This window comes from Periophthalmus magnuspinnatus, chromosome 12 (assembly GCF_009829125.3).
Source record: "Periophthalmus magnuspinnatus isolate fPerMag1 chromosome 12, fPerMag1.2.pri, whole genome shotgun sequence".
In the NCBI taxonomy this organism is placed as follows: Eukaryota; Metazoa; Chordata; class Actinopteri; order Gobiiformes; family Gobiidae; genus Periophthalmus; species Periophthalmus magnuspinnatus.
This window is the reverse complement of record NC_047137.1, coordinates 1,649,332-1,675,558: the sequence shown is the minus strand read 5'-3', so window position 1 is coordinate 1,675,558 and position 26,227 is coordinate 1,649,332. Positions and strand designations below refer to the sequence as shown.

Sequence of the window (26,227 nt, the reverse complement as noted above, 5' to 3'; positions counted from 1 at the left end):
GGACTGTAATCGCATTTTTTTGGGAAATTTATTTCATAAAATCCAAGACCAAGAACAGATATGTTATCTTTAAAGGTAAGTTATAATAATAAAAATAAAATAGGGGACAACAGGCTGAATAGCAGTACAGCACATAGACAACAAACTTAATATGTGTCTGGTATGTTTACGTAAGATATTTAACAGTTAGTCAGATACCTATGCTAACAAATAATAATAATAATAATGCATTTTATTTATAAGCACCTTTCAAAACACCCAAGGATACTGAACAAGATAAAAATTTGATAAAAACATACAAATACATAACATACTGTGGTTTTACTTCTTCATCCCAGTTCACATTGTAGAAATATCAAACACATAAAATCTAACATAAGCTCTGGCTCATATTACATATACAGCGGTCCTTCACTATATCGTGGTTCACCTTTTGTGGGCTCGCTGTTTTGCAGATTTATTTTATTTTTTTGTGCAATTTTGCATGTTCACAGTGTATGAACACGCATTGTGTTCTACGTCCTGATTGGCTAAAGGATGTACCGTATCTCCTGTACAGTACAGAATGCATTCAGCTTGACAAATTTCAATGTTCAATGCAAGCAGTGTGACTCTGAAGTGCTGTATGTTTGCAGGTTTTCTCCCTGACAAAACCCACAATGTCAATGAAACGTTCTGCACTGACAAAGGTGCCTACGCCTGCTTCCAAAAGACCGAGGAAGATGCTAACAATCGCAGAAAAAGTTAGACTTCTGGAGATGCTGATGGAAGGTAGAAGTTACGCGACAGTAGGAAATAAATTAATCTTCAGTTCGTCACATAAAGAAGGAAGAAAATAGCATAAGGACGACAGCAGCAATAAGTTTTAACAAGGGTGCAAAAAGGGTTGTAAGGATGAAGTCTGCTTTAACTTTGTGGATCAGTGACTGCAGGAAAAAGATCATTACTCTGGATACCAACATCATATGCGCAAAAGCTAAAAACCTAAAAAGCTATGAAACCTTTACTGACAGCAATGACATTCATGACAGCGAAGAGCAAGATGATGCAGAGCCTAGGCCATTGACAAGTCCTTTTCACCCAGTACCAAGCCCATTTAATGCCAGGAAGGGCCAGTTTGACAAATTTCAGAAACGCTTTGGACTCAGAAGTGTTTCTATGCACAGAGACAAACTATGTTCTTCACTAGGAAAAAGACACCAACACCAAGGCCTTTAGTGGAAAAAGACACTAAAGCGGAGCGGCATTTGTTATGTGTCCAACCTCGTAGGTTGATCATTAAAGTTGAATTTTTACAGTATTTCTAAAAGCTGTTGTTTTTATTTACAGCACAGTATAGTATTTGGTTTTGTTCTACAATACTGTGCTTATTTTTTAAATCTACGAAGGTTTGAACTTTGAGGGTGTTTAAGCAAGAGAAATATGAGTAAATGCCTGTCTAAGAAAGTTGTGTTGAGAGGTTCTACAGCCTTTCTACTAAATAAAATTAGTATTATTTTTGGAACGTAACCACCGCAATGAACGAGGGAACACTGTACGCACAAAATTGCATATGAACGCATGTAAAATATACAAACAACTTTGGCCTGCAAGTAAACAAACCGGTGAACCTAAAACTTTATATTTTACTTTTCAGTTGTTTCTTAAATAGTGCTCTGTAAGCTCGGCAAGATTTTGCATTGGCGTAAAAGGTTGAAACGGAAAACAGGAAGTTGTTTTTGAAACCTTAAACTAGACTTAAGATAAACTAAGCATTTACAATATTGTTCAAAATGAAAAATGATCACATTTATGGTCTTATGATGAAAGGGAAATAAATAAGGGGAAATGAAATACATAAACAAAAACGAGTCAAGTACATTTTCTTACAGGTATTACAAACACAACATCACCACCTATTGGTCAAACAAGTGAACTGTAACATGTATAATCAACCGTTACATAACATATTTATTCACCTATATGAAGCAAAGACACTGAACTGAATACGTTTCTGTTATGTTAAGGTAAAATATTAACAGTTAATCACATAACTAAAGCATAAAAAACAAGCTAACAAGTTTTCTTTCAATCTCACTCCAAATCACTAAATCCATTGAATTCTTCATCCGTCAGCTTCTGAACAACTCCGCCTACTCCGGAAGTAGAGGAAATGCCACTCTGGAAGTAGACGAAGTGCCGCTTCCTCCTCTCCGTGGCTCTCATACTGGTACACAAGCCTGGAGTGCCTTCGCGCAGTTGTCAGTGTGACAATAACATAGATGTGAAATTATATATTTTAATAATTTCACATATAAGTCACACTGGAGTATAAGTTGCACCCCCAGCCAAGCTATGAAAAAAGTGCAACTTATAGTCCGGAAAACACGCTATAAAATAAAAAATAAAAAAAACTTGGTGTGTCCAAACTTTTGACTGGTCGTGTATTCCATCCATCCATCCATTTTCTTCCGCTTATCCGGAGCCGGGTCGCGGGGGCAGCAGTCTAAGCAGGGACTCCCAGACTTCCCTCACCCCGGACACGTCCTCCAGCTCCTCCGGTGGGACCCCAAGGCGTTCCCAGGCCAGCCGAGAGATATAGTCCCTCCAGCGTGTCCTGGGTCTTCCCCGGGGCCTCCTCCCGGTGGGACATGCCCAGAACACCTCCCTAGGGAGGGGTCCAGGAGGCATCCTGAGCAGATGCCCGAGCCACCTCAGCTGGTTCCTCTCAATGTGTAGGAGCAGCGGCTCTACTCCGAGCTCCTCCCGTGTGACCGAGCTCCTCACCCTATCCCTAAGGGTGCGCCCGGCCACTCTGCGGAGGAAGCCCATTTCAGCCGCTTGTATCCGCGATCTTGTCCTTTCGGTCATTACCCAGAGCTCATGACCATAGGTGAGGGTAGGAACGTAGATTGACCGGTAAATAGAGAGCTTCGCCTTCCGGCTCAGCTCCTTCTTTACCACAACGGACCGATACAGCGACCGCATCACTGCAGACGCTGCACCGATCCGCCTGTCAATCTCCCGCTCCATCCTTCCCTCACTCGTGAACAAGACCCCGAGATACTTGAACTCCTCCACTTGGGGCAGAGACTCACCACCCACCCGGAGAGAGCAAACCACCTTTTTCCGGTCGAGAACCATGGCCTCAGATTTGGAGGAGCTGATTCTCATCCCAGCCACTTCACACCTGGCTGCAAACCGCCCCATTGCCTGCTGCAGGTCCTGGCTCGAAGAAGCCATCAGGACAACATCATCTGCAAACAGCAGAGATGAAATCCTGTGGTTCCCAAACCAGGCCCCCTCCGGCCCCTGGCTGCGCCTAGAAATTCTGTCCATAAATATAATGAACAGAACCGGTGACAAAGGGCAGCCCTGGCGGAGTCCAACATGCACCGGGAACAGGTCTGACTTACTGCCGGCAATGCGAACACAGCTCCTGCTCTGGTCATACAGGGACCGGACAGCCCTTAGCAAAGAGCCCCGGACCCCATACTCCCAGAGCACCCCCCAAAGGACACCACGAGGGACACGGTCGAATGCCTTCTCCAGATCCACAAAACACATGTGGACTGGTTGGGCATACTCCCATGAGCCCTCGAGGACCCGATGAAGAGTATAGAGCTGGTCCAGTGTTCCACGACCAGGACGAAAACCACACTGCTCCTCCTGAATCCAAGGTTCGACTATCGGTCGGATTCTCCTCTCCAGTACCCTGGAATAGACCTTACTGGGAAGGCTGGGGAGTGTGATCCCCCTGTAATTGGAACACACCCTCCGGTCCCCCTTCTTATACAGAGGGACCACCACCCCGGTCTGCCATTCCACAGGTACTGTCCCCGACCGCCACGCGATGTTGCAGAGACGTGTCAGCCAAGACAGCCCCACAACATCCAGAGACTTGAGGTACTCAGGACGGATCTCGTCCACCCCAGGAGCCTTGCCACCGAGGAGCTTGCCAACCACCTCAGTGACTTCAGCCAGGGTGATGGACGAGTCCGCCTCTGGGTCCCCAGTTTCTGCTTCCTCCTCGGAAGACGTGACAGTGGGATTGAGGAGATCCTCAAAGTATTCCTTCCACCGCCCGACAACATCCCCAGTCGAGGTCAGCAGCTCTCCACCCGCACTGTAAACAGTGTTGGTGAAGCACTGCTTCCCCCTCCTGAGGCGTCGGACAGTTTGCCAGAGTCTCTTTGAGGCCGTCCGATAGTATTCTCCATGGCCTCCCCGAACTCCTCCCAACCCCGAGTTTTTGCCTCTGTGACTGCCTGAGCCGCGGCACGCTTGGCCCGCCGGTACTCATCAGCTGCCTCAGGAGTCCCACGAGCCAACAAGGCTCGATAGGACTCCTTCTTCAGCTTGACGGCATCCCTTACTTCCGGTGTCCACCACCGGGTTCGGGGATTGCCGCCGCGACAAGCACCACAGACCTTACGACCACAGCTACGAGCAGCCGCATCGACAATAGAGGTGGAGAACATGGCCCACTCGGAGTCCATGTCTCCAACCTCCCCCGGGATCAGGGAGAAGCTCTCCCGGAGGTGGGAGTTGAAGACCCCCCTGACAGAGGGCTCCGCCAGACGTTCCCAGCAGACCCTCACAATGTGCTTGGGCCTGCCAGGTCTGTCCGGCTTCCTCCTCCGCCAGCGGATCCAACTCACCACCAGGTGGTGACCAGTTGACAGCTCAGCCCCTCTCTTCACCCGAGTGTCCAAGACACGCGGTCGGAGGTCAGATGACACGACAACAAAGTCGATCATCGACCTCCGACCTAGAGTGTCCTGGTGCCATGTGCACCGATGGACACCCTTGTGCTCGAACATGGTGTTTGTTATGGACAAGCTGTGACTAGCACAGAAGTCCAATAACAAAACACCGTTCGGGTTCAGATCGGGGAGGCCGTTCCTCCCAATCACGCCCCTCCAAGTGTCACTGTCGTTTATTCCATATTTTATAACTAAATTCTAAATAACTAAATTAATAACTAAATAATAACATATATTTAAATGCAAAGCTTGCAGCCCTCAGGACACTGAGAGCTGCAAGCTGCTCTGAACAAGTCAAAGCTCATGTAGATCAGTGTGAGCTGTGTCACAGAGATCCAACACAGGCCTATGGGCCTGTTTCTATAATGTGGGACTAACAGTCTCTTTATGTATAGGGCCATTTAATATCACACGGGACTAGTACTCTCATACATGCACAAATGCTGTATATGTATGAGTGTACTAAGAACATTTCCACAGGGGTTACACATAAATTAAGCTAAAGATTCATTACGTAGCTTTTCTAATGGGGTACACCAACTGCTTCACACCATGGAGATGTAATTTCTTTCATTCAAATGTCCAACTGTATAGTAGTAAATGTATTTATATGGGGAGGATACCCACTCTCACTAAAACATGCAAAGTTCAAAGGGAGCTTTTAAAGCACCCGATTGGAAAAATATGATGAATAAATACTTTTAACGGCACTGTGGAACATTCTAGGCAAAGCAAAAACATCTCCATGGAGACATACAGGTATCATAACCTCAGCCACAAAGGTTACATGGTCCACCTTTAAATTGGGGTTAAGACAGGGTTAGTTGAGATTATGGCCTCGTTGTGAGATTATGCTAGCCCCAGAACAGAACATATAAAGAGCCCTTTTTTCAAAATAGAACAATAGAAGATAATAATAGTCTGATATAGCGCTTAGCCAAACTCTCAAAGCTGTTTTACAATTTTGCTCATTATTAAGTCACATCACTGATGGTAAGCTTCTTTTGTAGCCACAGTTGCCCTGGGGCAGACTGACAGAAACAATCCTGCCACTCTGCGCTATCGGCCCCTCCCACCCCCACCAACACACACACCGCAAACATTGATGATTCAGCTGAAGTAAAGCCTTTTAAACTCATGTCAATACTTATTTTGCTGGGCTGAGGTCCCTAAATGTGAAACAGCCTGAATAAGTATTAAATATTGATTAAGTATCAATAAGGAGCGCAGCAGAGTTGTGTTTCTCCACAAAGTGCGTTAAAAGTGCAGAAAACACATCTTGTTGTTTAATACTTGTTACCACAACTATAAACTACTACAAACACCTCACCTGTGAATGGAAAAAGTCTGTTCACTGTCTGTAACTGTCTCAAATATTTGTTATTTCATTGTTTTAAATGAAGCTAGTCCCCAAATTCTACGCAGAGCAGTTAAGCATTTGTTTACCCGTTACTATGGTGATTTCATCGTGATGGCCCATATATCCTGTATAAAGAGGTGGACTAAGGGAGTGTGACGTCATCCGTAGCGTTCAGCTCCAGTCAAGTGAAGCTCATTAAGGTTAGCAGTTAATGGGGTGAATTTGGAGCCGAGTTCTGTATTTGGAATTCTGAGTGCATATATCATAGCAACCAAAGAGCCAATCCAAAGCGAGACTGTTGAAGGAAATGCCCCTTATAGCCTGCACAGCTGGTTTAGCAGAGAGTGGGCGCAATGCTGTCAATCACACCTGTTGCTAATGCTAGCGGGAAGGACCTCAGGAAAAGAAGACGCCTGATTTGTCTGTTATTAAAGTTCATATTTTCATTTTGGGACATAATTGTGAAATAAAACCCCCAGGATCATGTAGAGCGGGTCAATACGAACATTTAAGACCAAAATGACAATGCTCATCACAGCAATTACAGAGAGAGCAGTGACAATTTCTCAATACGAAGATGGAACCGGAAGCACTCCCATGCTCACTTCCTATTTGGAACACGGCAGGTAGCAGGTTAGCTCTGCCCATTTAGCGTTATATTGTGATGGCGACAGAGCAGTGATATAGAATGTTTCACTGTTGCCGGGCTACATGTTATGCAGTATTAATGCACAGCAGGAATTCTCACTGACTGTGGCATAACACATGTGAAAGTAGCTCTCCCCACCACCTTCAGTGTGTTGTACCTGAACGGTTGCAGTCGAGGATGCGGCTGCCCTTCATGTGGCAGAGGTCGCCCTGGGTGCTGTTGCAGGTCAGGTTGAGCTCAGCTTTGCAGTAGGACGGAGAGCCGCCCTGCACCTGCGGAATGTGCTTCTTACGCTTCTTCGGCAACTTCTGTTTCGCCATTGCCAATGAATAATACATCCCAAAGTTATTCACAATGACTGGCACGGGCATGGCTATAGTCAACACACCAGCCAAGGCACAGAGTGCGCCCACCACCATACCCGACCACGTCTCTGGATACATGTCACCGTACCCCAGCGTCGTCATGGTAACAACAGCCCACCAAAACCCAATCGGAATGTTTTTGAATTTCGTGTGAAGACTGGCAGTTGGGTCGTTGGGCTTTGCTCCTATCCTCTCCGCATAGTAGATCATTGTGGCAAAAATTAGCACTCCTAAGGCTAAGAAAATTATTAGTAGCAAGAATTCATTCGTGCTAGCTCGTAATGTGTGCCCCAACACCCGGAGTCCAACAAAATGGCGAGTTAGCTTGAAAATGCGAAGGATACGAACAAAGCGTACCACCCTGAGGAAACCCAGCACATCTTTAGCAGCTTTAGACGACAATCCGCTCAATCCTACCTCCAAGTAAAATGGTAAAATCGCCACAAAATCAATAATGTTCAAGGCGTTTTTGACAAACTCCAGCTTGCATGGGCAAAACGTCACTCGGACAAGGAATTCAATAGTGAACCAGAAGACACAAACTCCTTCCACGTAGGTCAGCGCAGGGTCGGTCTCGATCTCGAACTCATACTGAGGCCCAGAGTCAGGGATACTGGCATTGAGGAGCAGTTCAGTTTTGTTGATGATGGTGTTGAAGGCTTCGTGCGTCTCCAGACAGAAGGTGGTGATGGAGACCAGGATGAAGAAAAGAGAGGCGAATGCAACGAACTGCAAAAATAGAGAGAGAGAAAGAGAGAGGTAAGACTGGTGAGAAGAAGTGTGAGATATATCAAATTAAAAATAATATCTTATTTGTTGTTTTGGAGACTGCAAAAATGTCAGTGTGTTCTTCCAAAGCAGGGTATAAAATATCCTCAGTATAATCCTAAACCATATAAAATCAGACTCACTTCCACACACCTTATTGAAAACCAGAACTTACCATGATTAGAAGAAGACCAAACCAAGTCTACAACAGGACTAAACGAGGGCCAAAGCAGGACCAAACCAAGAACATAGCTTTAGAGATGCATTCCTGATCTTGAATGTGGAAATATGGTGTGAAGATGATTTTATATAGTCACTCTTAGACAAGGGATCTTGAACACACAAATCTTTAAAGCATTATATTGTCTTATAATCAGGAAGTGAACGGTTAGCATGCTAGTTTTTGTTAGCTTTACTGTGACAGCAAAACTCCCTCAGGTCTCTGAGAGCTGTGAAAAACTGATCATGGGTAATAATTAGGATGCTCTGGATGCATAAGGTAAGTGAGGGATAACTTTGGACCACTGCAAATTGGACTGGTTCTGTTTTTCTAGTTTTAATATATTGTCAAAAATAAACATTTGCGAGCTTATTCACTAATGCTAAGTGTCTGTTTTGTGGCATAGCTGTGTTGGGGGGGGGGGGGGGGGGGTGCAATAAATCCCACTTTGTCACTCTGCGTTTGTCACAGAGCGCCCCCTGTGAGCTGAGTGTGTAACAATGACATGACTGTAATGCTTTCAGACAGATGTACACGGTAATTTATGAGCTGATTAAAAATGCAAATGCAGCGCTCATGCATGTGATAGCAGTATATATACAGCTTTGATAATGCTAACAACAGGTTAATCTCAAACCAGGCTCTACATTCAGCACAACATGAAGCTAAAGGAGGCAATCATGTCAGTAATGTTTTTATGCAATTATTTATAGTGGATTCAAGGTTGTTCCTGCTTCCCTTATACCCAGAGGGAACAAAAACTGGGAGCTGTGAGTATGATAGTAGCTTGCCACTACCAAGTGAATGAAAAATAACTTTAGTGTAGCTCTTGATGACTCTGTAAAGAAAATGACCCTACCAGAAAACACCTTTAATTATGTCTTAGTCTTTGCTAAATTTCCTGCTAAATTATTACTATGACACTGCTGCTCCTATAAGCATATAAAAAGTGCAATAGGATCTTTACTCTCAACCTTCTCTCTCTCTGTGTCTGTCTCTCCCTCTACCCCCTTCTCTCTTTTTCTCTGTTTGACATAAAAACCTGTGTGTGATAAATGACATAACAGAGAAAAACTCATATATCTCCATAATCCCTGCATGTCTTCAGTTTTCCAGGTATTCCCATTGTCACAGGAGTGTGAGGAGCAAGGCTGTATCTTCTACATCATATTAGGCTCACATCGCACCTTTGACTGCACACAAACACAACTCCCAGATCTAAGGATCAATCATTAACAGAGGATTACGTGTCAGATCTGCACAGTGCTCCGGGCCCACAGACAGAGAGTGACTGTGGAAACAAGGAGCTGCCAATGCAATGGGATGATGTCATTACAAATCCATACGCCTCAAGAATGAGCTCAGAATGTACGTAGCTGAAAAACTCACGCACATTTGTAGATACAAAGACGAGATGGGAATGTCTTGCCCATGGACCACTATGGAACCTATCTGGAAGGTGGAGGAATTGCACAGATATAAGGCTATATAAAAGAAAGTACTACCATTTAATAATGAAAATGTGTGTTTTTATTAGCACTATGGTATTGAGTCTATTCCTATTCGTCTATAGCTTGTTGCAGTTGAGCTCAGCTCCAGCACCCAGGGCTCCTCCTCTGTCTACACACAAGCTCTTTATCAGCCACAACACTCTCTCTCTCTACCTCCCTCTCTGTCTTTCTCATCTTTACTCTTGTCTCCAACACCCCCCCTCTCCCTTTCCTTCTCTCTCTCTCTCTCTCTTTCTCTCGTATTAAATCCAGTGTTACTTTAGTTAAGCAGAGTCTCATCACCAAGCTCACATAATTAAACCTGCCTCTCTCTATCTCTCCCTCTCCTCTCTCCCTCTTTCTTTCCTCTTCTCCTTCTCCCACCTCCTCTCGCCCTCTTTCTCTTTCTTGTCCTCCATCGCTCTCCCTCTCTCTTTCCTATCTTCTTTCTTACTCCCTTTCAGCGCTCACATAATTAAACCTGCTTCTGTCTGCCTTTCTTGTCGTCCTTCTCTGTCCCTCTCAGTACTCATATAATTAAACCTGGCTTTCTCTTCCTCTCCTTTCTCCCTCTCTCTTTACTCTCCTTCTCCTCTCTCCCTCTCTCTCAGCGCTGGCATAATGAAAGCTGCTCTAGTTCCTACTTGTTGTGGTGAGACAGGCCTGGATCTGTTAAACAAAGACGAGGATAAAAATAGAACCGTCGTGAGGGACTCGTCAAATACTCACAATATTACATCAAAAGCTCCAATCTGACTACAGCTGCGGCTCAACTGTAGAGCACTAACCCACTGACCTGAAGGGGGTTCAAGAGGGGGTATTTTACTTCTATAGGGTATTAAAGAGGGAGTATTTTAATTCAAAGGGATATTAACTGCTAACACATAACATATTTAGATCAGCATATTACCTTTTATTGTTATGAAAATGCTACATTCACCCCGAAACAATAAATTGCCATGTTTTATAAGTTTCACTTTTGTTTTTTACACTCTGAGTCTCCCCGCCCTTTGCTCTTTGAACTTAGTCAACTCCCCTTCAGGTTTCTATCACAACATAATCAGCTTGCACTCTGCTACTGCACATCATATCAGGTTTGTCAAGTTCCTGTGGAAAATTCTGGATCATGTTTTTGTATATTTATAGAGATTTATTGTGTGGGAGCATGGGTGATGTAGGCTTGTGGGCGGAGTCTTGTACAAGCTTGTACAGCTAAGTAGAGTTCGAATGGGACTTGGGAGAGATCGCTAAAATACTCAAACATGCATGGATGAGATCTAAAACCTCTTCAGGCATGGTTTTGAGGGAACATTATAACATGGCAAAAAGCACAAAAAAGTCAATTTTGCATAATACCTCCTCTTTAAAAACTTAATGTAGAGCACTAACCCACTGACCTGAAGGTTGTCAGTTTGATTCTAGTTCTTGGTTAGTGGTGCTACCAATTTTTTGTTTAATGAAGTGAAAACATGCTCCAGTACAGATATATAGTAGGTCTTGAGATCAAAATGAGAGTGCTGTGTACTGTCTGCATCTGGTTAGAAAGCGTTTTTTTATCATTATCTAAGGGTGGAGTAAGATTGGCATGCTAGTTGTTGTTAACAGTGGTAGTGTGAATGCTAAACTCCACTCTGGTCTCTGAAAGTTGTGAGACGTGCTTATAAACTCATTGTGGTGAATAATTAGGATGGTCAGAATGCATAAGGTAAGTGAGGAATAACTTTGAACCAATGCCAATGGTTTAAAAACATGGACAGTTAAATGAACAACATAAAAATAGGAGCGCTAAGTCAGTGAGGAGCAGTGGGTGTGTCTGTGAGGTGAGTGAAAACAGGGATTTTCTGAGCAATTGCGTCTTGAATACAGGAGAATAAAGATTACTAAACATGAATCCCTTACAATACACCTTCAGAGGCTTAATGAGAAGGAACTACTATAACACTTGGTAAAATAAGGAAATTGAAAAAAAATTTTCAAAAAAATTGAAAATTTGTAGAACAGGCTGGCTTTAATCCTAATGAGTCCAGAGATATTATATTTGACGTCTCCGTCGCAAATATCGTCAGACATTGCACGACATCTGAGTTCCTCTCTCTCTATCCACTCTCTCCTTCCCCCACTGCCTCTCTTTATCTACTCTCTCTGCTTTCCCTCTCTCTCTCCCCCTCTCACAACTCTTTATCCCCCCTCTCTTCCTCCTCTCCTTTTTCTTTGTCCCTCCCTCTCTCCACTTTCCCTCTCTCTTCTCTCTCCCTCTGTCTCTCTCCCTCTCTCACCCTCCTCTCTTCTCTCCCTTTGTCTCTCCCCACCCCTCTCCCTCCTCTCCTCTTTTCCTGTCTCTCTCCTCTCTGTCTCTCTTCCAGACAGTGCCCTAGTGTCCTCTCTCCCTCTGTCTGTGTCCCTCCTCTCCTCTTCTCTCTCTCTCTCCCCCTCCTCTCTCCCCCTCACTCTGTCTCTCTCCCTCCTCTCTCTCTCCTTCCCTCTCAGTCTCTTCTCTCTCGCTTCTCTTCCTCCTCTTCTCTCCGCTTCTCTCGCCTCTCTCCCTTCCTCCTCTCCCCTTCTCTCTCCTCTGCCTCTCTTCCAGACAGTGGCCTAGTTTCTGCTTCTCTAAATTGAGGGGTGATGTAGTGGAGCGACGATTGGGTCCTTTTCCTCCATCAGCGGTGCCATGGCAACCGCATCCAGCACCTCTGACAGATGATGAGACACAAGAAGAGAGGAAGAAGGAGGTGAGGAGGAGGGAGGGAAGGGGGGGGGGGGCGAACTAGGAGAAAGGTAGAGAGAGAGAGAGATGGAGGAGAGATAAAGAGGAGAGAGATACAAAGAAGGAGATAGGCCAGAGCAGAAAGGGAGGGGAGGTGGCTGCGTCTGCTCCAAAGGGCTATCCTCGCTTCCCTCAGCACATGTTTGATGAGAGAACTGAGTCCGTTTCACATCAGTGCCAGAAGGTCAAACGTTTGAGAATCATCAGAGTGACAAGTACAGAAAATATAAAAATATGATTCAAATGTAGATACTCACATAAAGCAGGATTTGACAGGGCATCTGAGCATTTATCTGATCCAAATGTATGCGCTCACATACAGCAGGATCTCACCAGGAATCCAAGCGTTTATGTGATTCAAATGTATGCGCTCACATACAGCAGTGTAATGGAAAATGATAGAATTTTAACTATGTAAGTTTTCTGATGGAAGCTGTGCCATCTACTTGTCTCCATGGAGATGTTGACCCTTAACCTTTTCAAACCAAGTATCACCAAAGAAAAGATTTGGCATTAAACTTATCAAGCTGAATAAATCATGAATAAAACATTATCAGGTTAAGAGGAGGTGAGAGGAGCAGTGGAGCAAACATGAGTCCTGACCATAGACTGTATAAAGAAGCCGACTAAGTGAGTGTGACTTTACCCATAGTGTTCGACTCCAGTCAAATAAAACTCATCGAGGCCAGCAGTTATAGGGGCCAATTTGGAGCAGAGTTCCATATTTGTAATTCTGACCAGGAGTATCATAGCAACCAAAGAGCCAATGCGGAGTGAGGCTGTTCAAGCTAACGGCCTTTCCCGCTCACACCACTGGTTTAGCAGTGAGCTGCCGTTTAGCAACTCTGTCAATCAAACCTGTTGCTAGTGACAGTGACCTCGGGTAAAGAAGGCACCTGATTTGTCTGTTATTAATGTTCATATCTCGATTAACTGATACGATAGCTAAATAAAATTACCAGGACCATGTAGAGCAGGTTAATATGAACATTTTTAAGGCCAAAATGACAAGCGAGAGAGAGGGGCCACAGTTTCTGACCAATGATGTTTATGTCACAAGCAGGATTCCAACAGTCAACCTTCAGATCACTACCAGCTTCAAGTACATCTTCTTTTAGAGCAATATCAGTAAAATCATTTAGAACAGCTGGTATAAAAAGTATGCTCATGAGTATTAGTGTCTTCACAATATTAATCTGATTTACTCTCATTTGAGGACAATGTTTGGCTACTCTACCCACCTGCACCTTCTTGGTACTTGTTAGTAGTTCAGCTTCATATTTCATGTGACAACTAACTGCAATATAACAAGTGAAATGATCAGATATTTCACAATTACAAAATTAATAGATAACAATTTCTTCAAAATATATACATTCCAGTGAAATTGGGACACTGTGTAAAACTAAAAAAAAAAAAAAAAAAAAACCAGAATAAAATGATTTGCAAATCCTTTTCAAACTATATTGCACTGAATACACTACAAAGACATGATATTTAATGTTCAAACTGATAAATCTGAATGTTTTTATGCAAATATTCACTCATTTTCAATTTGATGCCTGCAACACGTTCCAATAAAGCTGGAACAGTGGCATGTTTACCACTGTGTTACATCACCTTTCTTTTTTAACAACAATCTAAAAGTGTCTGGGAACTGAGGACACTAATTGTTGAAGCTTTGCAGAAGGAATCCTTTGCTGAATGTACAACTTCAGTTGCTCAGCAATCCAGGGTCTCCATTGTCGTATTTTGCTCTTCATGATGCACCACACATTTTCAATGGGAGACAGGTCTGAACTGCAGGCAGGCCAGTCTAGTACCTGCACTCTTTTACTACGAAGCCACACTGTTGTAACACGTGCAGAATGTGGCTTGGCATTGTCTTGCTGAAATAAGCAGGGACGTCCCTGAAAAAGACATTGCTTGAATGGCAGCATATGTTGCTCCAAAACCTGTATGTACCTTTCAGCATTAATGGAGCCTTCACAGATGTGCAGGTTACCCATGGGCACTAACACACTCCCATACTATCACAGATGCTGGCTTTTGAACTTTGCACTGATAACAATCCGGATGGTCCTTTTTCTCTTTGGCCCGCAGGACATGACATCTATGATTTCCAAAAACAATTTGAAATGTGGACTCATCAGACCACAGCACAATTTTCCACTTTGTCAGTCCATCTCAGGTGAGCTCGGGCACAGAAAAGCGGGTGGCGTTTCTGGGTGTTGTTGATATTTGGATTTCGCTTTGCATGGTACAGTTTTAACTTGCACTTGTAGCGACAAACTGTGTTAACTGACAGTGGTTTCCTGAAGTGTTCCTGAGCCGATGTGGTAATATCCTTTACACATTCATGTCTGTTTTTAATACAGGACCGCCTGAGGGATCGAAGGTCGGGCATTCAGTGTTGGTTTTCGGCCTTGCTGCTTAAGTGCAAGATTTCTCCAGAATCTCTGAATATTTTGATGATATTATTGATGATGATGAAATCCCTAAATTCCTTGCAATTGTATATTGACAAACGTTGTTCTTAAGACTGTTGGATTATTTGCTCATGCAGTTGTTCACAAAGTGGTGAACCTCGCCCCATCCTTACTTGTGAATGACTGAGCCCTCTGGGGATGCTCCTTTTATACCCAATCATGACACTCACCTGTTTCTAATTAACCTGTTAACCTGTGGAATGTTCCAAACTGGTGTATTTTAAGCATTTCTCAACTTTCCCATTCTTTGTTGCTCCTGTCCCAGCTTTATTGGAACGCGTTGCAGGCATTCAATTGAAAATGAGTGAATATTTGCAGAAAAACAATAAAGTTTATCAGTTTGAACATTAAAAATGATGTCTTTGTAGTTTATTCAGTTCAATATAAGTTGAAAATGATTTGCAAATCATTGTAATAATAATAATAATTAATTTGATTTTACTGGAAAGCACTTTGGTCACCTTGAGTGTTGTAAAGTGCTCTATAAATAAACGTTGATTGATTGTATTCTGTATTTTTTAACCTTCTGAGACCTGGCGTCCTCATATGTGGACAACACATTTTGGGTTGTCTAGGCCACAATGCAATTTTTTAGAAGAAGAATAACAGCAATGAAGAACCACAACAATGCAAATATATTATATATATTCATTTTTTAACAGTTTAGAATGTTTAGAATATTTTTATTTTATTTTTTTTTATTATTTTTTTTTGCCCCTGCTCCTGTCAGTAGCTCTTCACATGAGACACATTGTTCCAAGAGGTACAATTGTTGTTTCACATTTTGTTTTTACATTCAGGACAAATGTTGCTGTTTTCAGGGTCTTAATAAATAGGTTTTGCAAATCATAATTCAAATGTTTTATCAAAATGATGAAAATGTCCACATATGAGGACATTTGATTTACATATTTTTTCTCAGAAACTACATAATGTAAAAAGATAATTCTTTGTATTTAGACTCATCTGGTTCCAGTCAGCCCAAATAACAAAGAGAAATTAAAGTAAAGTATCTCATGCAAGAGCTCAGGTCTCAGGAGGTTAAAGTTTTACACAATGTCCCAACTTTATTGGAATTGAGGTTGTATAAATATATAACAATTTCCTTTCTAAAACCGTCCTTACACAATCTGACAGGTGCACTAAAGCTTAGATCAATTGTCACCTGTCCTCTGTGGAACTATATAAAGGGAAGCTGTATTTGTATTTTAATATCGCTGTAAATATCTGAAAGCCTCAGGACAGAAATAGTTCCATGATTAGGTCCATAGGGAGGCAGAGTCTAAATATATCCTGTTTTTCTTTCTTGTTTATTAATATTTCAGTTCTGAGCTCAGACGCTTTATGTGAGGTATGACACAGATGTGACAGAGGGTGGCAGCGACGATAGTTTAAAGAGAGAATGTTGCTTTTGAGTCAGACGCACAAGAAGGGGTCTGGAATGTAGGGTTGTCAAAAGTGTCAAAAATCAGATACTAAAGGATTCTAAAACTAGCATCAAAAGTAGAAACAAACAGTTTTTTTGCAGTTATCAATACAAAAAAGGTCCCATTCACAGGACAGAAAGAAACCTTTCCTTAATAGTTTTAGAATGATCTTGAGCTGTATAAGAACAAGTATAAGTTGGAACCGGTTGGAAGACGGCCCCAAAACCTGTAAATCAGCTGACTGGACAGGACCACTGGACGACCACTCTGAAAAAGAGCGCTAGTGAGCAGGTATAAAAACAAACTAAACCTTGGTCTGGAAAAGAATCTTATTAAAATAAATTAATGGAAAACCAGATGAACCTCATTGGACTAAATTCACAAATGTTGAACCCATAGACTATATATATATAATTGGACATAGCTAACCTGCAAGCTACCACATTCCAATTAAGAAGTGAGCATAGATCCAATTCTGACTCCAGTTCACTTTATATTGAAAAACTGTCACCCCTCTCTCTGTAACTACTGCAGTGTGCCTCGTTATTTTGGTCTTAAAATGTCCGTATTAAGCTGCTTTACATGATCCTGTTATTTATTTATTTATTTATTTATTTTTCGCTATTGTGTCTGTAAGTTAAGATATAAACATTAATAACAGACAAATCAGGTGCCTTCTTTCCCTGAGATCGCTCCCTCTAGTGTTAGAAACAGGTGTGACTGACAGAGAGGTTAAGTGCCCACTCCCTGCTAAACCAGCAGTGTGGGTCGGAAGAGGCATTGACTTCCAAAGCCTGCCTCTGGATTGGCTCTTTGGTTGCTGTGATAATCACCATCGGAATTCCAAATATGGAATTCTGCTCCAAATTCATCCCTATAACTGCTGGCCTCGATCAGCTTCATTTGACTGGAGCCGAACGCTCACTTAGTCCACTTCTTTATACAGTCTGTGGTTGAACATGATCATTTCTTTTATTGGCTGAACTCACTGTATTACAACACAAATCTGCATTTCAACAATATTCCTTTTATCTGCTCCCATCTGTGTTAAATATTGTCTATAGAATGTGGTGATCTCATCTGAAACCAAGTAAGCTGAAAACCAACAAACAAACAATGAACAATGCTATGAACTCTCACAATATTCCTAAATATAGCTGGTGAAATGTTTTGCCAAAAGATATAACAGCACATGAACTGCATGTCTGAAACTGACGCATCCATCATCCCTCATTTACCTACATGAGATGAACCTTTCCTTAATAGCTTTAGAATGATCTTGACCTGTATCAAAACAAGTACTGATGGAGGCAGTGTGACAGAAGAAGTCAGACTGCAGATGGTACTGTCACTCTGCCTCCACCAGTAGATTTAGTAAATCCTGTCTAAAAACTATCCCACTTTGATCTAGGCCTTCTGTCAGAGTTGAGTTTATCAATGGTCCTCAAACCTCCAGACACCAGCTCACCTCCTCAGACACATGCCCAGAGAGGAGAGGGGAGGCTGTGGTAGAGTCAGGAGACCTCCCCCTCTGCTGCTGAAGGGCGTAGGACAGGCTGAGCTAATGCGGTCTGACTCACACTAGAGTTAAGAGCCTTATTTTGATGGACGAAGTTTTATTTTGACAGGACTAGTTGTATTTTGACAGGTGAGTCATGGGAGGTTGTCATGACAGAAAAAATAAACTTGAATTATGAAAATGAATCAGAATTTGAATCTTTTGCAAAGTTATTATTAGTCAAAAGTATTTTAACAGAACATTTGAGGCAGTTTTGGTTAAGTCGGTAGAGATGTTTGGCTTCTAATTCTAAGGTCACTGGTTCAGTTGCCTTTTATTTGCAATATTATCTTATTGTCTTTAAGCAAAACATGTTATTCTCTTTCACTGTTACTACATGAATGTTTATTGGTGAAAATTGCCTGGAGAGTGACAATTATAATGGTACTATTCATTACCGAGTAGTTTAATAAATATTATCCTTATTGTTCAGGCTTTTAAAACTTTGTGAATATCTTTTCTGTATTTAAAGAGGAAGTAATCTAATCTAATCTAATCACAGTCTTGATTTTTCTTCATTCTGAAACCCATGTATAGGCACAGTAGCTCAAATGATTATTCCCTTTCAGCATATTTGCCCTTGGGCAGAATACCTGAAGTTTAGCAAACAATCTATGTTTATGGCATCTTCGCCTAAAAGCAATAAACAAAAAAAGAATTAACTCAGAATAATGAGGGTAAATGTTTTGCTCAAAGACACAACTATACTATGGAAATTGAACCATCAACCACTGCATAATTGTTATGATTTTTCCTTTCAAAATAATAGATTTGTGCAGTTAAGATTTTGTCCCTCTATTTATGTTCAGTTGAAATTAGTTATAAATCAGATGCTATGTCCAGTTTTTCACAAATACTTGAGTATTATGACTTGAGCAATATTATTTTGAAGTACCAGTACATTTCTGGTTTCTCTTCCCTCTTCTGGTCTCCTCCCTCTGACAGCTCACTCTATTTGTTCACAAACAGAGGATTAGCTAAACCTTTCCCTCCGGACGCTAGCTCAAACAGGCTAATTTATGCAAGTCTGCTGCCCTTTGGCAGAGTTTTCAGTGACAGCACAGAGAGAGGAGACAACAGGTTCTTATTGTTCTGTCCAAATTAAAAACCCTACTAGCAAACATCTGCAGAGCCTCCCAGACCTCCTCCTCATGACTCCAGCCCTGTCACCACAGAAACACACAAGTGCGGGCAGAGGAAAGAGAGAAGGAACAAGAGGAGGAAAGAGAAGAGGAACAAGAGGAGGAACAAGAGGAGGAACGAGAGGAGGGAAAAGAGGAGGAAAGAGAGAAGGAACAAGAGGAGGAAAGAGAAGAGGAACAAGAGGAGGAACAAGACAAGGAACGAGAGGAGGGAAAAGAGAAGGAAAGAGAGAAGGAACCAGAGGAGGAAAGAGAGAAAGATTAAGAGGAGGAAAAAGAGATGGAACAAGAGGAGGTCCGAGAGGAGGTAAGGTTGGGAGGTTGGGGACATTCCTCCTCTCCGCTACAATAGCATCTTACCACCACAGTTGGGAGTGAATAAAGTGTAATGCTTTAGTAAGCAATACAAAGTAGTTAGATCCAGTCCATTATATTCTAAACACTTGTGTGGGATTTTTTTTTATTAATGAAGAACTAGTTTTAGTATCAGTTAGTATATGTGTTTTGATGTTTTTGCCAGCAATATAGTCCACAGCTGCAGCACAACAGGCTCTATATACTATAATGTTTTGAGTGGGTGATGATGTGTGGTTTGTTGTGGCTCATTTCAAGGCTGCGGTAAAGACCAGAGAAAGTGCCTGTGGTCATTATTAAGATCTGTTCTGTGATATTTGTCCAAATGATCTGTCTCAGCTGATTCACAGTTTACACATAAAGTATTTCCTTAAGGCTCCAGGGTTGATCTGACCCGGATTTCCATGGCAGCACTCAAAAACAAGGCAATAACATGGAGTAAGTAACTAAGTATAAAGCAACTCTACTCTAATCACAGCCTTAACCTGCAGATCAAAGATCCACACAAGTTTGTCTCATTCTTAGTATGTGGACAGACCATGCCATTGATAATGTGAATGGCTGCAGGTGCTGGAGTTTAGTTGACAATTCAACTCACGTCATTGTCTGCCAGTTTATTAAGGACTATTCGACTAATCGCTGAGTTAGTCTGAGAAGGAATTAGGAAAGGAATCTGCATGCTTCCTTTCATAGCTCCTTTATCATAGGAACCTCGGGAGCTTCATAACCAACGCTAAAGAGCTATTAGGCATCTCATAATGCAGTGTGCTTTTTCCCTTAAGGAACACAGCCAATCTCTGCACCAAGAGTTTGGAATGCATTAAAAGTGTAATTGCCTCAGACATTATACAAAACAACTATCTGGACAAAACCAACTTTATATAAGAGTGAAAATAAAGCTTTAGGGTCATCACAGCTTCTGCTTTATTTGGGGGCTACATGATGACATAAGGGTAGATCATTTGCATAAACTCTGTTGATGGAGCCCTGTGCTCTGTCGTATGCTTAGCAGCAGACAGACTAAGGTCGTTTTCACACTGCCACTACTGGTCGCACTTGAGGTAAAAGAGCTTTCCCTCGAAGTGCAGTGCTTGGGCCAGTGTGAACTCAACAGTCGCACTCTGGACCACAGTAAATGGCTGCTCCGAGAGCGCTTGAAACAGGAGGTCTCCGAGCAACTCCACTTGCAGTCTGCTCGCTCTGCCCAGGTAAGCTTGGGTCTGTCTGCCCAGGTAAGCTTGGGTCTGTCTGGGCAGGTGAGTCTGGGTTTGTCTGCGCAGGTGAGCCTGGATTTGTCTGCGCAGGTGAGTCTGGGTCTCTCTGCACAGGTAAGCCTAGGTCTGTCTGTGTGTTGTGTGAGAAGCTTTTTCTCTTTTGCTAAAGGACTCACGATGTATTTAGGCACAGCTGAAAGAAAAGGCCACTGTTATGGAGGAAGCAAGCGTGTGCGTATTCACAGGGCTCTGTCTGCTTAAAGCGCATTGTCATAGAAATAAGGTCAGCGATCAACTGATGGACTCTATGTGGCTCATGGTGAGTGATTCACGGTGTATGAGAACAAGGTCAACCCAAAAGTAAAGTACACAGAATACTGTATAACGTGTGAAAACGACCTATAGGACAGGATTTGATGGAATATTTGTTGTGACAGAGGACAGAACAGAGGCTGCAGCTGGTGGGAGTCTGGAGATTATTTATTCTCTTCTGTGCAACGGCACACATGTTATTGTTGGAGGTGGTTCATGTTTAAACTTTTCAGGGTCACAGATCTACAGTCTGTGAGGTTTATTACAGAGGTTTTCTTTCAACAACAGCATTCATGTACTGGGGTCATTTATGTACACTGGTATGTTGAAAAATTTCATTTAAATCAGAGCAGCAGAGAAGATTATCATAGTCCATTTTGTGTTTTTTTTTTATTTTATTTTTATTTTTTATTAAACAGCTATAGGGTAAAGTGAATTTCCATTGTTCCCACTGCTGTTATAGGACAGTTGGATTCTCCAAACAGCTAAAGCTCCTTCTCCTCTCTGCCTTGGACTCATTAGGTCGACCCGTGACATAGCTCCAAAGGTAGAGTTAGGGGCTGTGATCTCAACTATTCAGAACGAGTCAGAGAGAGTCCTTTTAAGTTTAAGTTTAAACCAGCTGCATTTCAGCATTCTCACCCTGCTTTCTGATTGGATAATTGTCTTGAACCAAAACACCAAATTATAGCATGAACTACTTGTCCATCATGTCCAATGTTTTTGTAATTAAGAATAAATCAGTGTTACAGTTGTTATCAGTAAAAGCTGTATTTGATTTGACCAAGTTTAGCTCGTATCTGGAGTCAAAGTTGGGTCATGTTTATGAATTTTAAAATCAAAATCTTACATACAGTTCCTTCAAATGTATTAATTGAGACGTGAGATATCACACAAATGTGAAATTACTGTAAAAGCAAAACCCAGACGTCAGCATTTTTAGTATCAGTCAGTAATGTTCACATTTCTTCAGAGCTTCAGAAAATATTCACAATATTATCAAGAATTCAGTACATCCCCCCTTGTTCGTATGGCTGTTGTAGACCAGCTTCTCTTTAATAAGAACAAAAGATTACATAAACTTTTTCTGCTTTCTTTTTCCTATATCTCCTATCTTTTTTTCCCTGATCTCTGGCCCTCACTCCTCTCGCTCTCCTCCTCTCTCCCCTCTCCCAGATCTCTCTCTCTCTCTTCACTCCTCTATCTTCTCTCCTCTTTTGTCCCCCTCTCTTTCTTCCTTCCCTCCTTTATCTTATTCAATCGCTGTCCCTCACTCCATTCTCTCCTCCTCTTTCCCCCCTTCTTTCGCTCTCCCCTCCCTATCCCACTTTCTCTCTCTCTCTCTCCCGCCCCCTCTCTCATTTCACAAACAAGGGAGGTAAAGGTATAGTTACTATGGAGATGAGCATCACAAAAAAAAAAAGAAATATAAAATAAAAATTGCGGTACAAAAGACAAGGCCAGATTTGACACTGAGCAGAATACTGATGTGCTGCGACAATGTTCTACCACAAAGAAGAGGCACCTGAATGCACCGTCACAGCTGTAGCCATGGGAACACAATAGAGCCAGCGCAGTTAAGACAAGCGGACAGTAAATGCAGTGCAGCGTGTCAGAAGATCACACAAGACGGACAATAGCAATAGCATAATCAATTCAATTCATTTTATTTTTGTAATGCCCAAAATCACAACAACAGTTGTCTCGAAGGGCGTTCAATCAGATAAGAGGGACTAAAGATCATAACGTAATACATTTATTCAAAGATTTAAAACTTAAAATAAAAAAAAGACAAAAAAAAACACCTGCCTTATATTTAGTTTGAATGGCTCACACTGTGCCATCATTGCCACACAATCATTGGACTGACGGAAGCGAGGCCGAAATCACTCTTCACATTCAAGGTGAAGTGCCATGCCCAAGGACAATGCCAGAACAGGGATTGAACCATTAACTCCTTTATTTTTATTCCTAAATTAGCCTACGTTATATGCCAAGACTTAAGTGTACAAAAAACGTTAAAGAGGGGATATTATGCCAAATGGACTTTTTGGAGAGTTCTACTATATTATACCCTTGTTCCCTCATCAAAAACATCCCTGAAGAGGTTTTAGATGTCATCCATGCATGTCTGAGTAATCTAGTGATCTCTCCCAGGCCCTATTCAAATCCTCCTTAAGGTTAGCTGTAAGATTCTGTAGAAGGGTTCATGCACAAACCTACATCACCCATACTCCCACATGACAATTCTCCATAAATATACAAAAACACGATACAACTGTACACATGTGCATTGGTACAGTTGTATCATGGGATGCACGCTAATTGTGTTGTGATAGCGCTCTGAAGGGGGCGTGATTTGCTACAGAGACCAAAGGGAGGGCCTCAAAAACAAAAATGTAACTTATAAAACATATTAATACTTTGTTTTTGGTGAATATAGCATTTTCAAAACAATAAAAAGTAATATGGTGATCTAAATATGTTATGTGTTAGCAGTTAATACTCCATAGAATAAAATACCCCCTTTTTAGTACCCCATAGACGTAAAATACCGGAGTGTCCGGAGGTGGAGTAAGTCTGCCCCAAGGCTACAATAGTATCTTACCATCACCAAGTGTGGAAATGAATGAATAATGACTATAGTGTAGCGCTTTGAGAGGCTTTGACAAGCCTGTAAAGCACATTACAAGTGTAAGCCATTATTAGTATTATTTATTATTAACTGCTGGGACTGACCCCCTAAGAGTGAGTTACAAATGGACTATGTAACAATAAAATTACTGCAGAGGTAGAACAGAAATTTTAAAAAGTGCTCTTCAGAACATTAAGATATGAACTGATGTTTGTGCAGTCCCTCAATTGTCCAGGTATTTTAAAAGATAATTTGAAATGAAAGAAAATGATAATGAAATGTAATTTGATGATTTATAGCAAAGTTGTAAGAGTGAAAACAGTTTGCTGCTCATTCAAGACACTTTTTCGGTTCTGGTCAGATCTGGTGGACACTGCCTTATATCTACCTGAAGGACGCTACACTGTGTATATATATATATATATATATATATATATATATATATATATATATATATATATATATATATATATATATATATATATATATATATATATATATATATATATATATATATATATATAAGGAGACAATTAAACCAGATGAATAAACCACCTGTGGCAGGGTAATAACACCGGAGCAGACCCACCAAGGCTGGAAGCTGAATGGTACTGGAAAGGCATACGGGAGAAGGAGGCATCACATAACACCGATGCTGTCATGTGCTGTCATGATGCCTCTAGTATCTATCTCCCTGTGTGCCTTCCCCTCCCTCTCCTGTCTGAGCCTGGAGCTGGGCGGAGTTCCCGGCTCCTCCCGCGCGCACCTGGAGCGCATCAACGCAATTACCTCCACCAGCTGCGGAGCATATGAAGAGCTGGGACTAGACACTCGGCGCGAGATCGTCTGCGTTTCCTCACCCTGTCTGTCCTGTCGTTGTCTGCGGGATCCTACGTGTGTCTTCGCCTCCTGTCCTGTCTTGGTCTCTGGCTTGTTTCCCATCACCTGCCCTGGCTCCCGCTTGCTGGATTACTCCTGCTCGGTCCTTCCTGTTCCCGCGCCTTGTCCTGTCGTGCTCCGGCCCTGGATGTCTCCTGCCCGCTCTGGACTACGCCCGTCTGGTCTGTCTCCCGCTACCTACGTCCCGTGTGTGATGAATGAACTGTCTGAACTGTCTTTTGCACTATTGTAAATAAACACCGTAAATCTGCCCCGAGTCTGGACTCTTTGGTCCGCTACACCCACCGTTACGACAGATGCATACTGACTGTTTGCTCTGGGAGACGACAGCAACCTTCCTGAACAGAATCTAGTTACCATCGCAATGGCAGACATCCAGGAAAGAGTCTCAGGTATGAAAAACTGGACCACACCAGGCCCTGACATGATCCACATCTACTGGTTAAAGAAGCTCACTGCTCTACATGAGCACCTGGCAGCACAAATGAACCAGCTGCTAATGGATGGGACTCACCCTGAATGGCTAACCGAAGGGCATACAATCCTGATCCTGAAGGATCCCTAAAAGGATACAGTCCCATCCAACTGTCGGCCAATAATGTGTTTCTCCAAAACATGGAAGCTTATGTCAGAAATCATTGCAGCTAAGATAAGTGATATCCAAATCTTCAGCTCACGCATTCACTCCTTCTTCTGTTGTTGTCCCATGTAAGTCCGTATTATCTAAATAAAATGGTTAGTTGATTAAAAAAAAAAGTTTGGTCTACTAAGACTCCATCGACTGATTAATCATCTAAATGACAAAAGCCCTACAGCTCCACTCTGTAAAAATCTGCGTTTTAGCTGCTCCTATCTTTATTAAATATTATTGGCCTGTAGAATTTCGTGATGTCATCTGAAACCAGCTATGCCCTGTTAGATTGCCAGTTTGTTTGAGATCCGCCTCAGGTTGGAAGCACAAATGAGTGAGAGCATCTTTTGAGTTTGGGCCAGGTCTGAATTTAGATCCAGGTCTGAAGCCAAAATCACAAACTCCTCCAACAAGCAGATCAGGCCAGCAAACTCTGTGACTCTGTGAGGAAGATTCATCTAAACCAACTAGAGGCAGTAGAATAGCCAGAAATTGCACTTGTGTAATAATACTCAACTAGAAGTACATAACAGTGATCTAAGGAATTATACAAGTAAGAGTAAAAAAGTATATGTGAAAAGTACTACTCAAGTAAGAGGATCTGTTGAGCTGTAACATCTGTTTTATAATTTTATAATTTTTGAATATTAAATAATGCACAAATCTGGTATTTTCAAATAAACACAAGAATGAGCCAAACGAAATCATATTTGAAGGAGCGCTGCAAGAAACACAAATGCTCGAGGAACCACAACTTTTACTCAAGTAAGACATTTACATCAATAAAAAATATTTCTCAAGTAGAAGGAAAAGTATGTTGTTAGAAAAGTACTCTACAATTTAATTAAAAAGTTATGTAAAAGTTAAGTATATGTAACTGAGTACTACCCTCCTCTGAAAAATACTTACTTATTCAGTATTTGTTGTAATGAACACAATTTGACATTGGAAATGCTCAGAACAAATCCTGTGACAATATATGGATTTAAAAACAGTGCAGGATTTCTACCTACGATGACACTATCTACGGCAAATTGAAGAGTGAGTTCTGAGGCTCAGCACAAGATGACCACAAGATGTAAATATGATTAGTGAAACAAGCGTGAAGGGAGCTAGCCTCAACTCCAGGTATGTTTTTGACTATTAGGGACACAGTAATAACAATGGTAGAACTTTCTTTTATATTCCAATGTGGCCTTATATC

At 42.0% G+C, this 26,227-nt stretch overlaps 1 protein-coding gene across 1 annotated transcript in view; it reads right to left on the bottom strand.

Moving 5' to 3' along the window:
- kcnc2 (potassium voltage-gated channel, Shaw-related subfamily, member 2) overlaps positions 1-26,227 on the bottom strand; it is an 86,750-nt gene that overhangs the window by 9,397 nt on the left and 51,126 nt on the right. Inside the window, exon 2 of the mRNA XM_055225628.1 lies at positions 6,912-7,848. Within this exon, the coding sequence (XP_055081603.1) occupies positions 6,912-7,848 (937 nt within the window). The remainder of the gene's footprint in view (positions 1-6,911; positions 7,849-26,227) is intronic.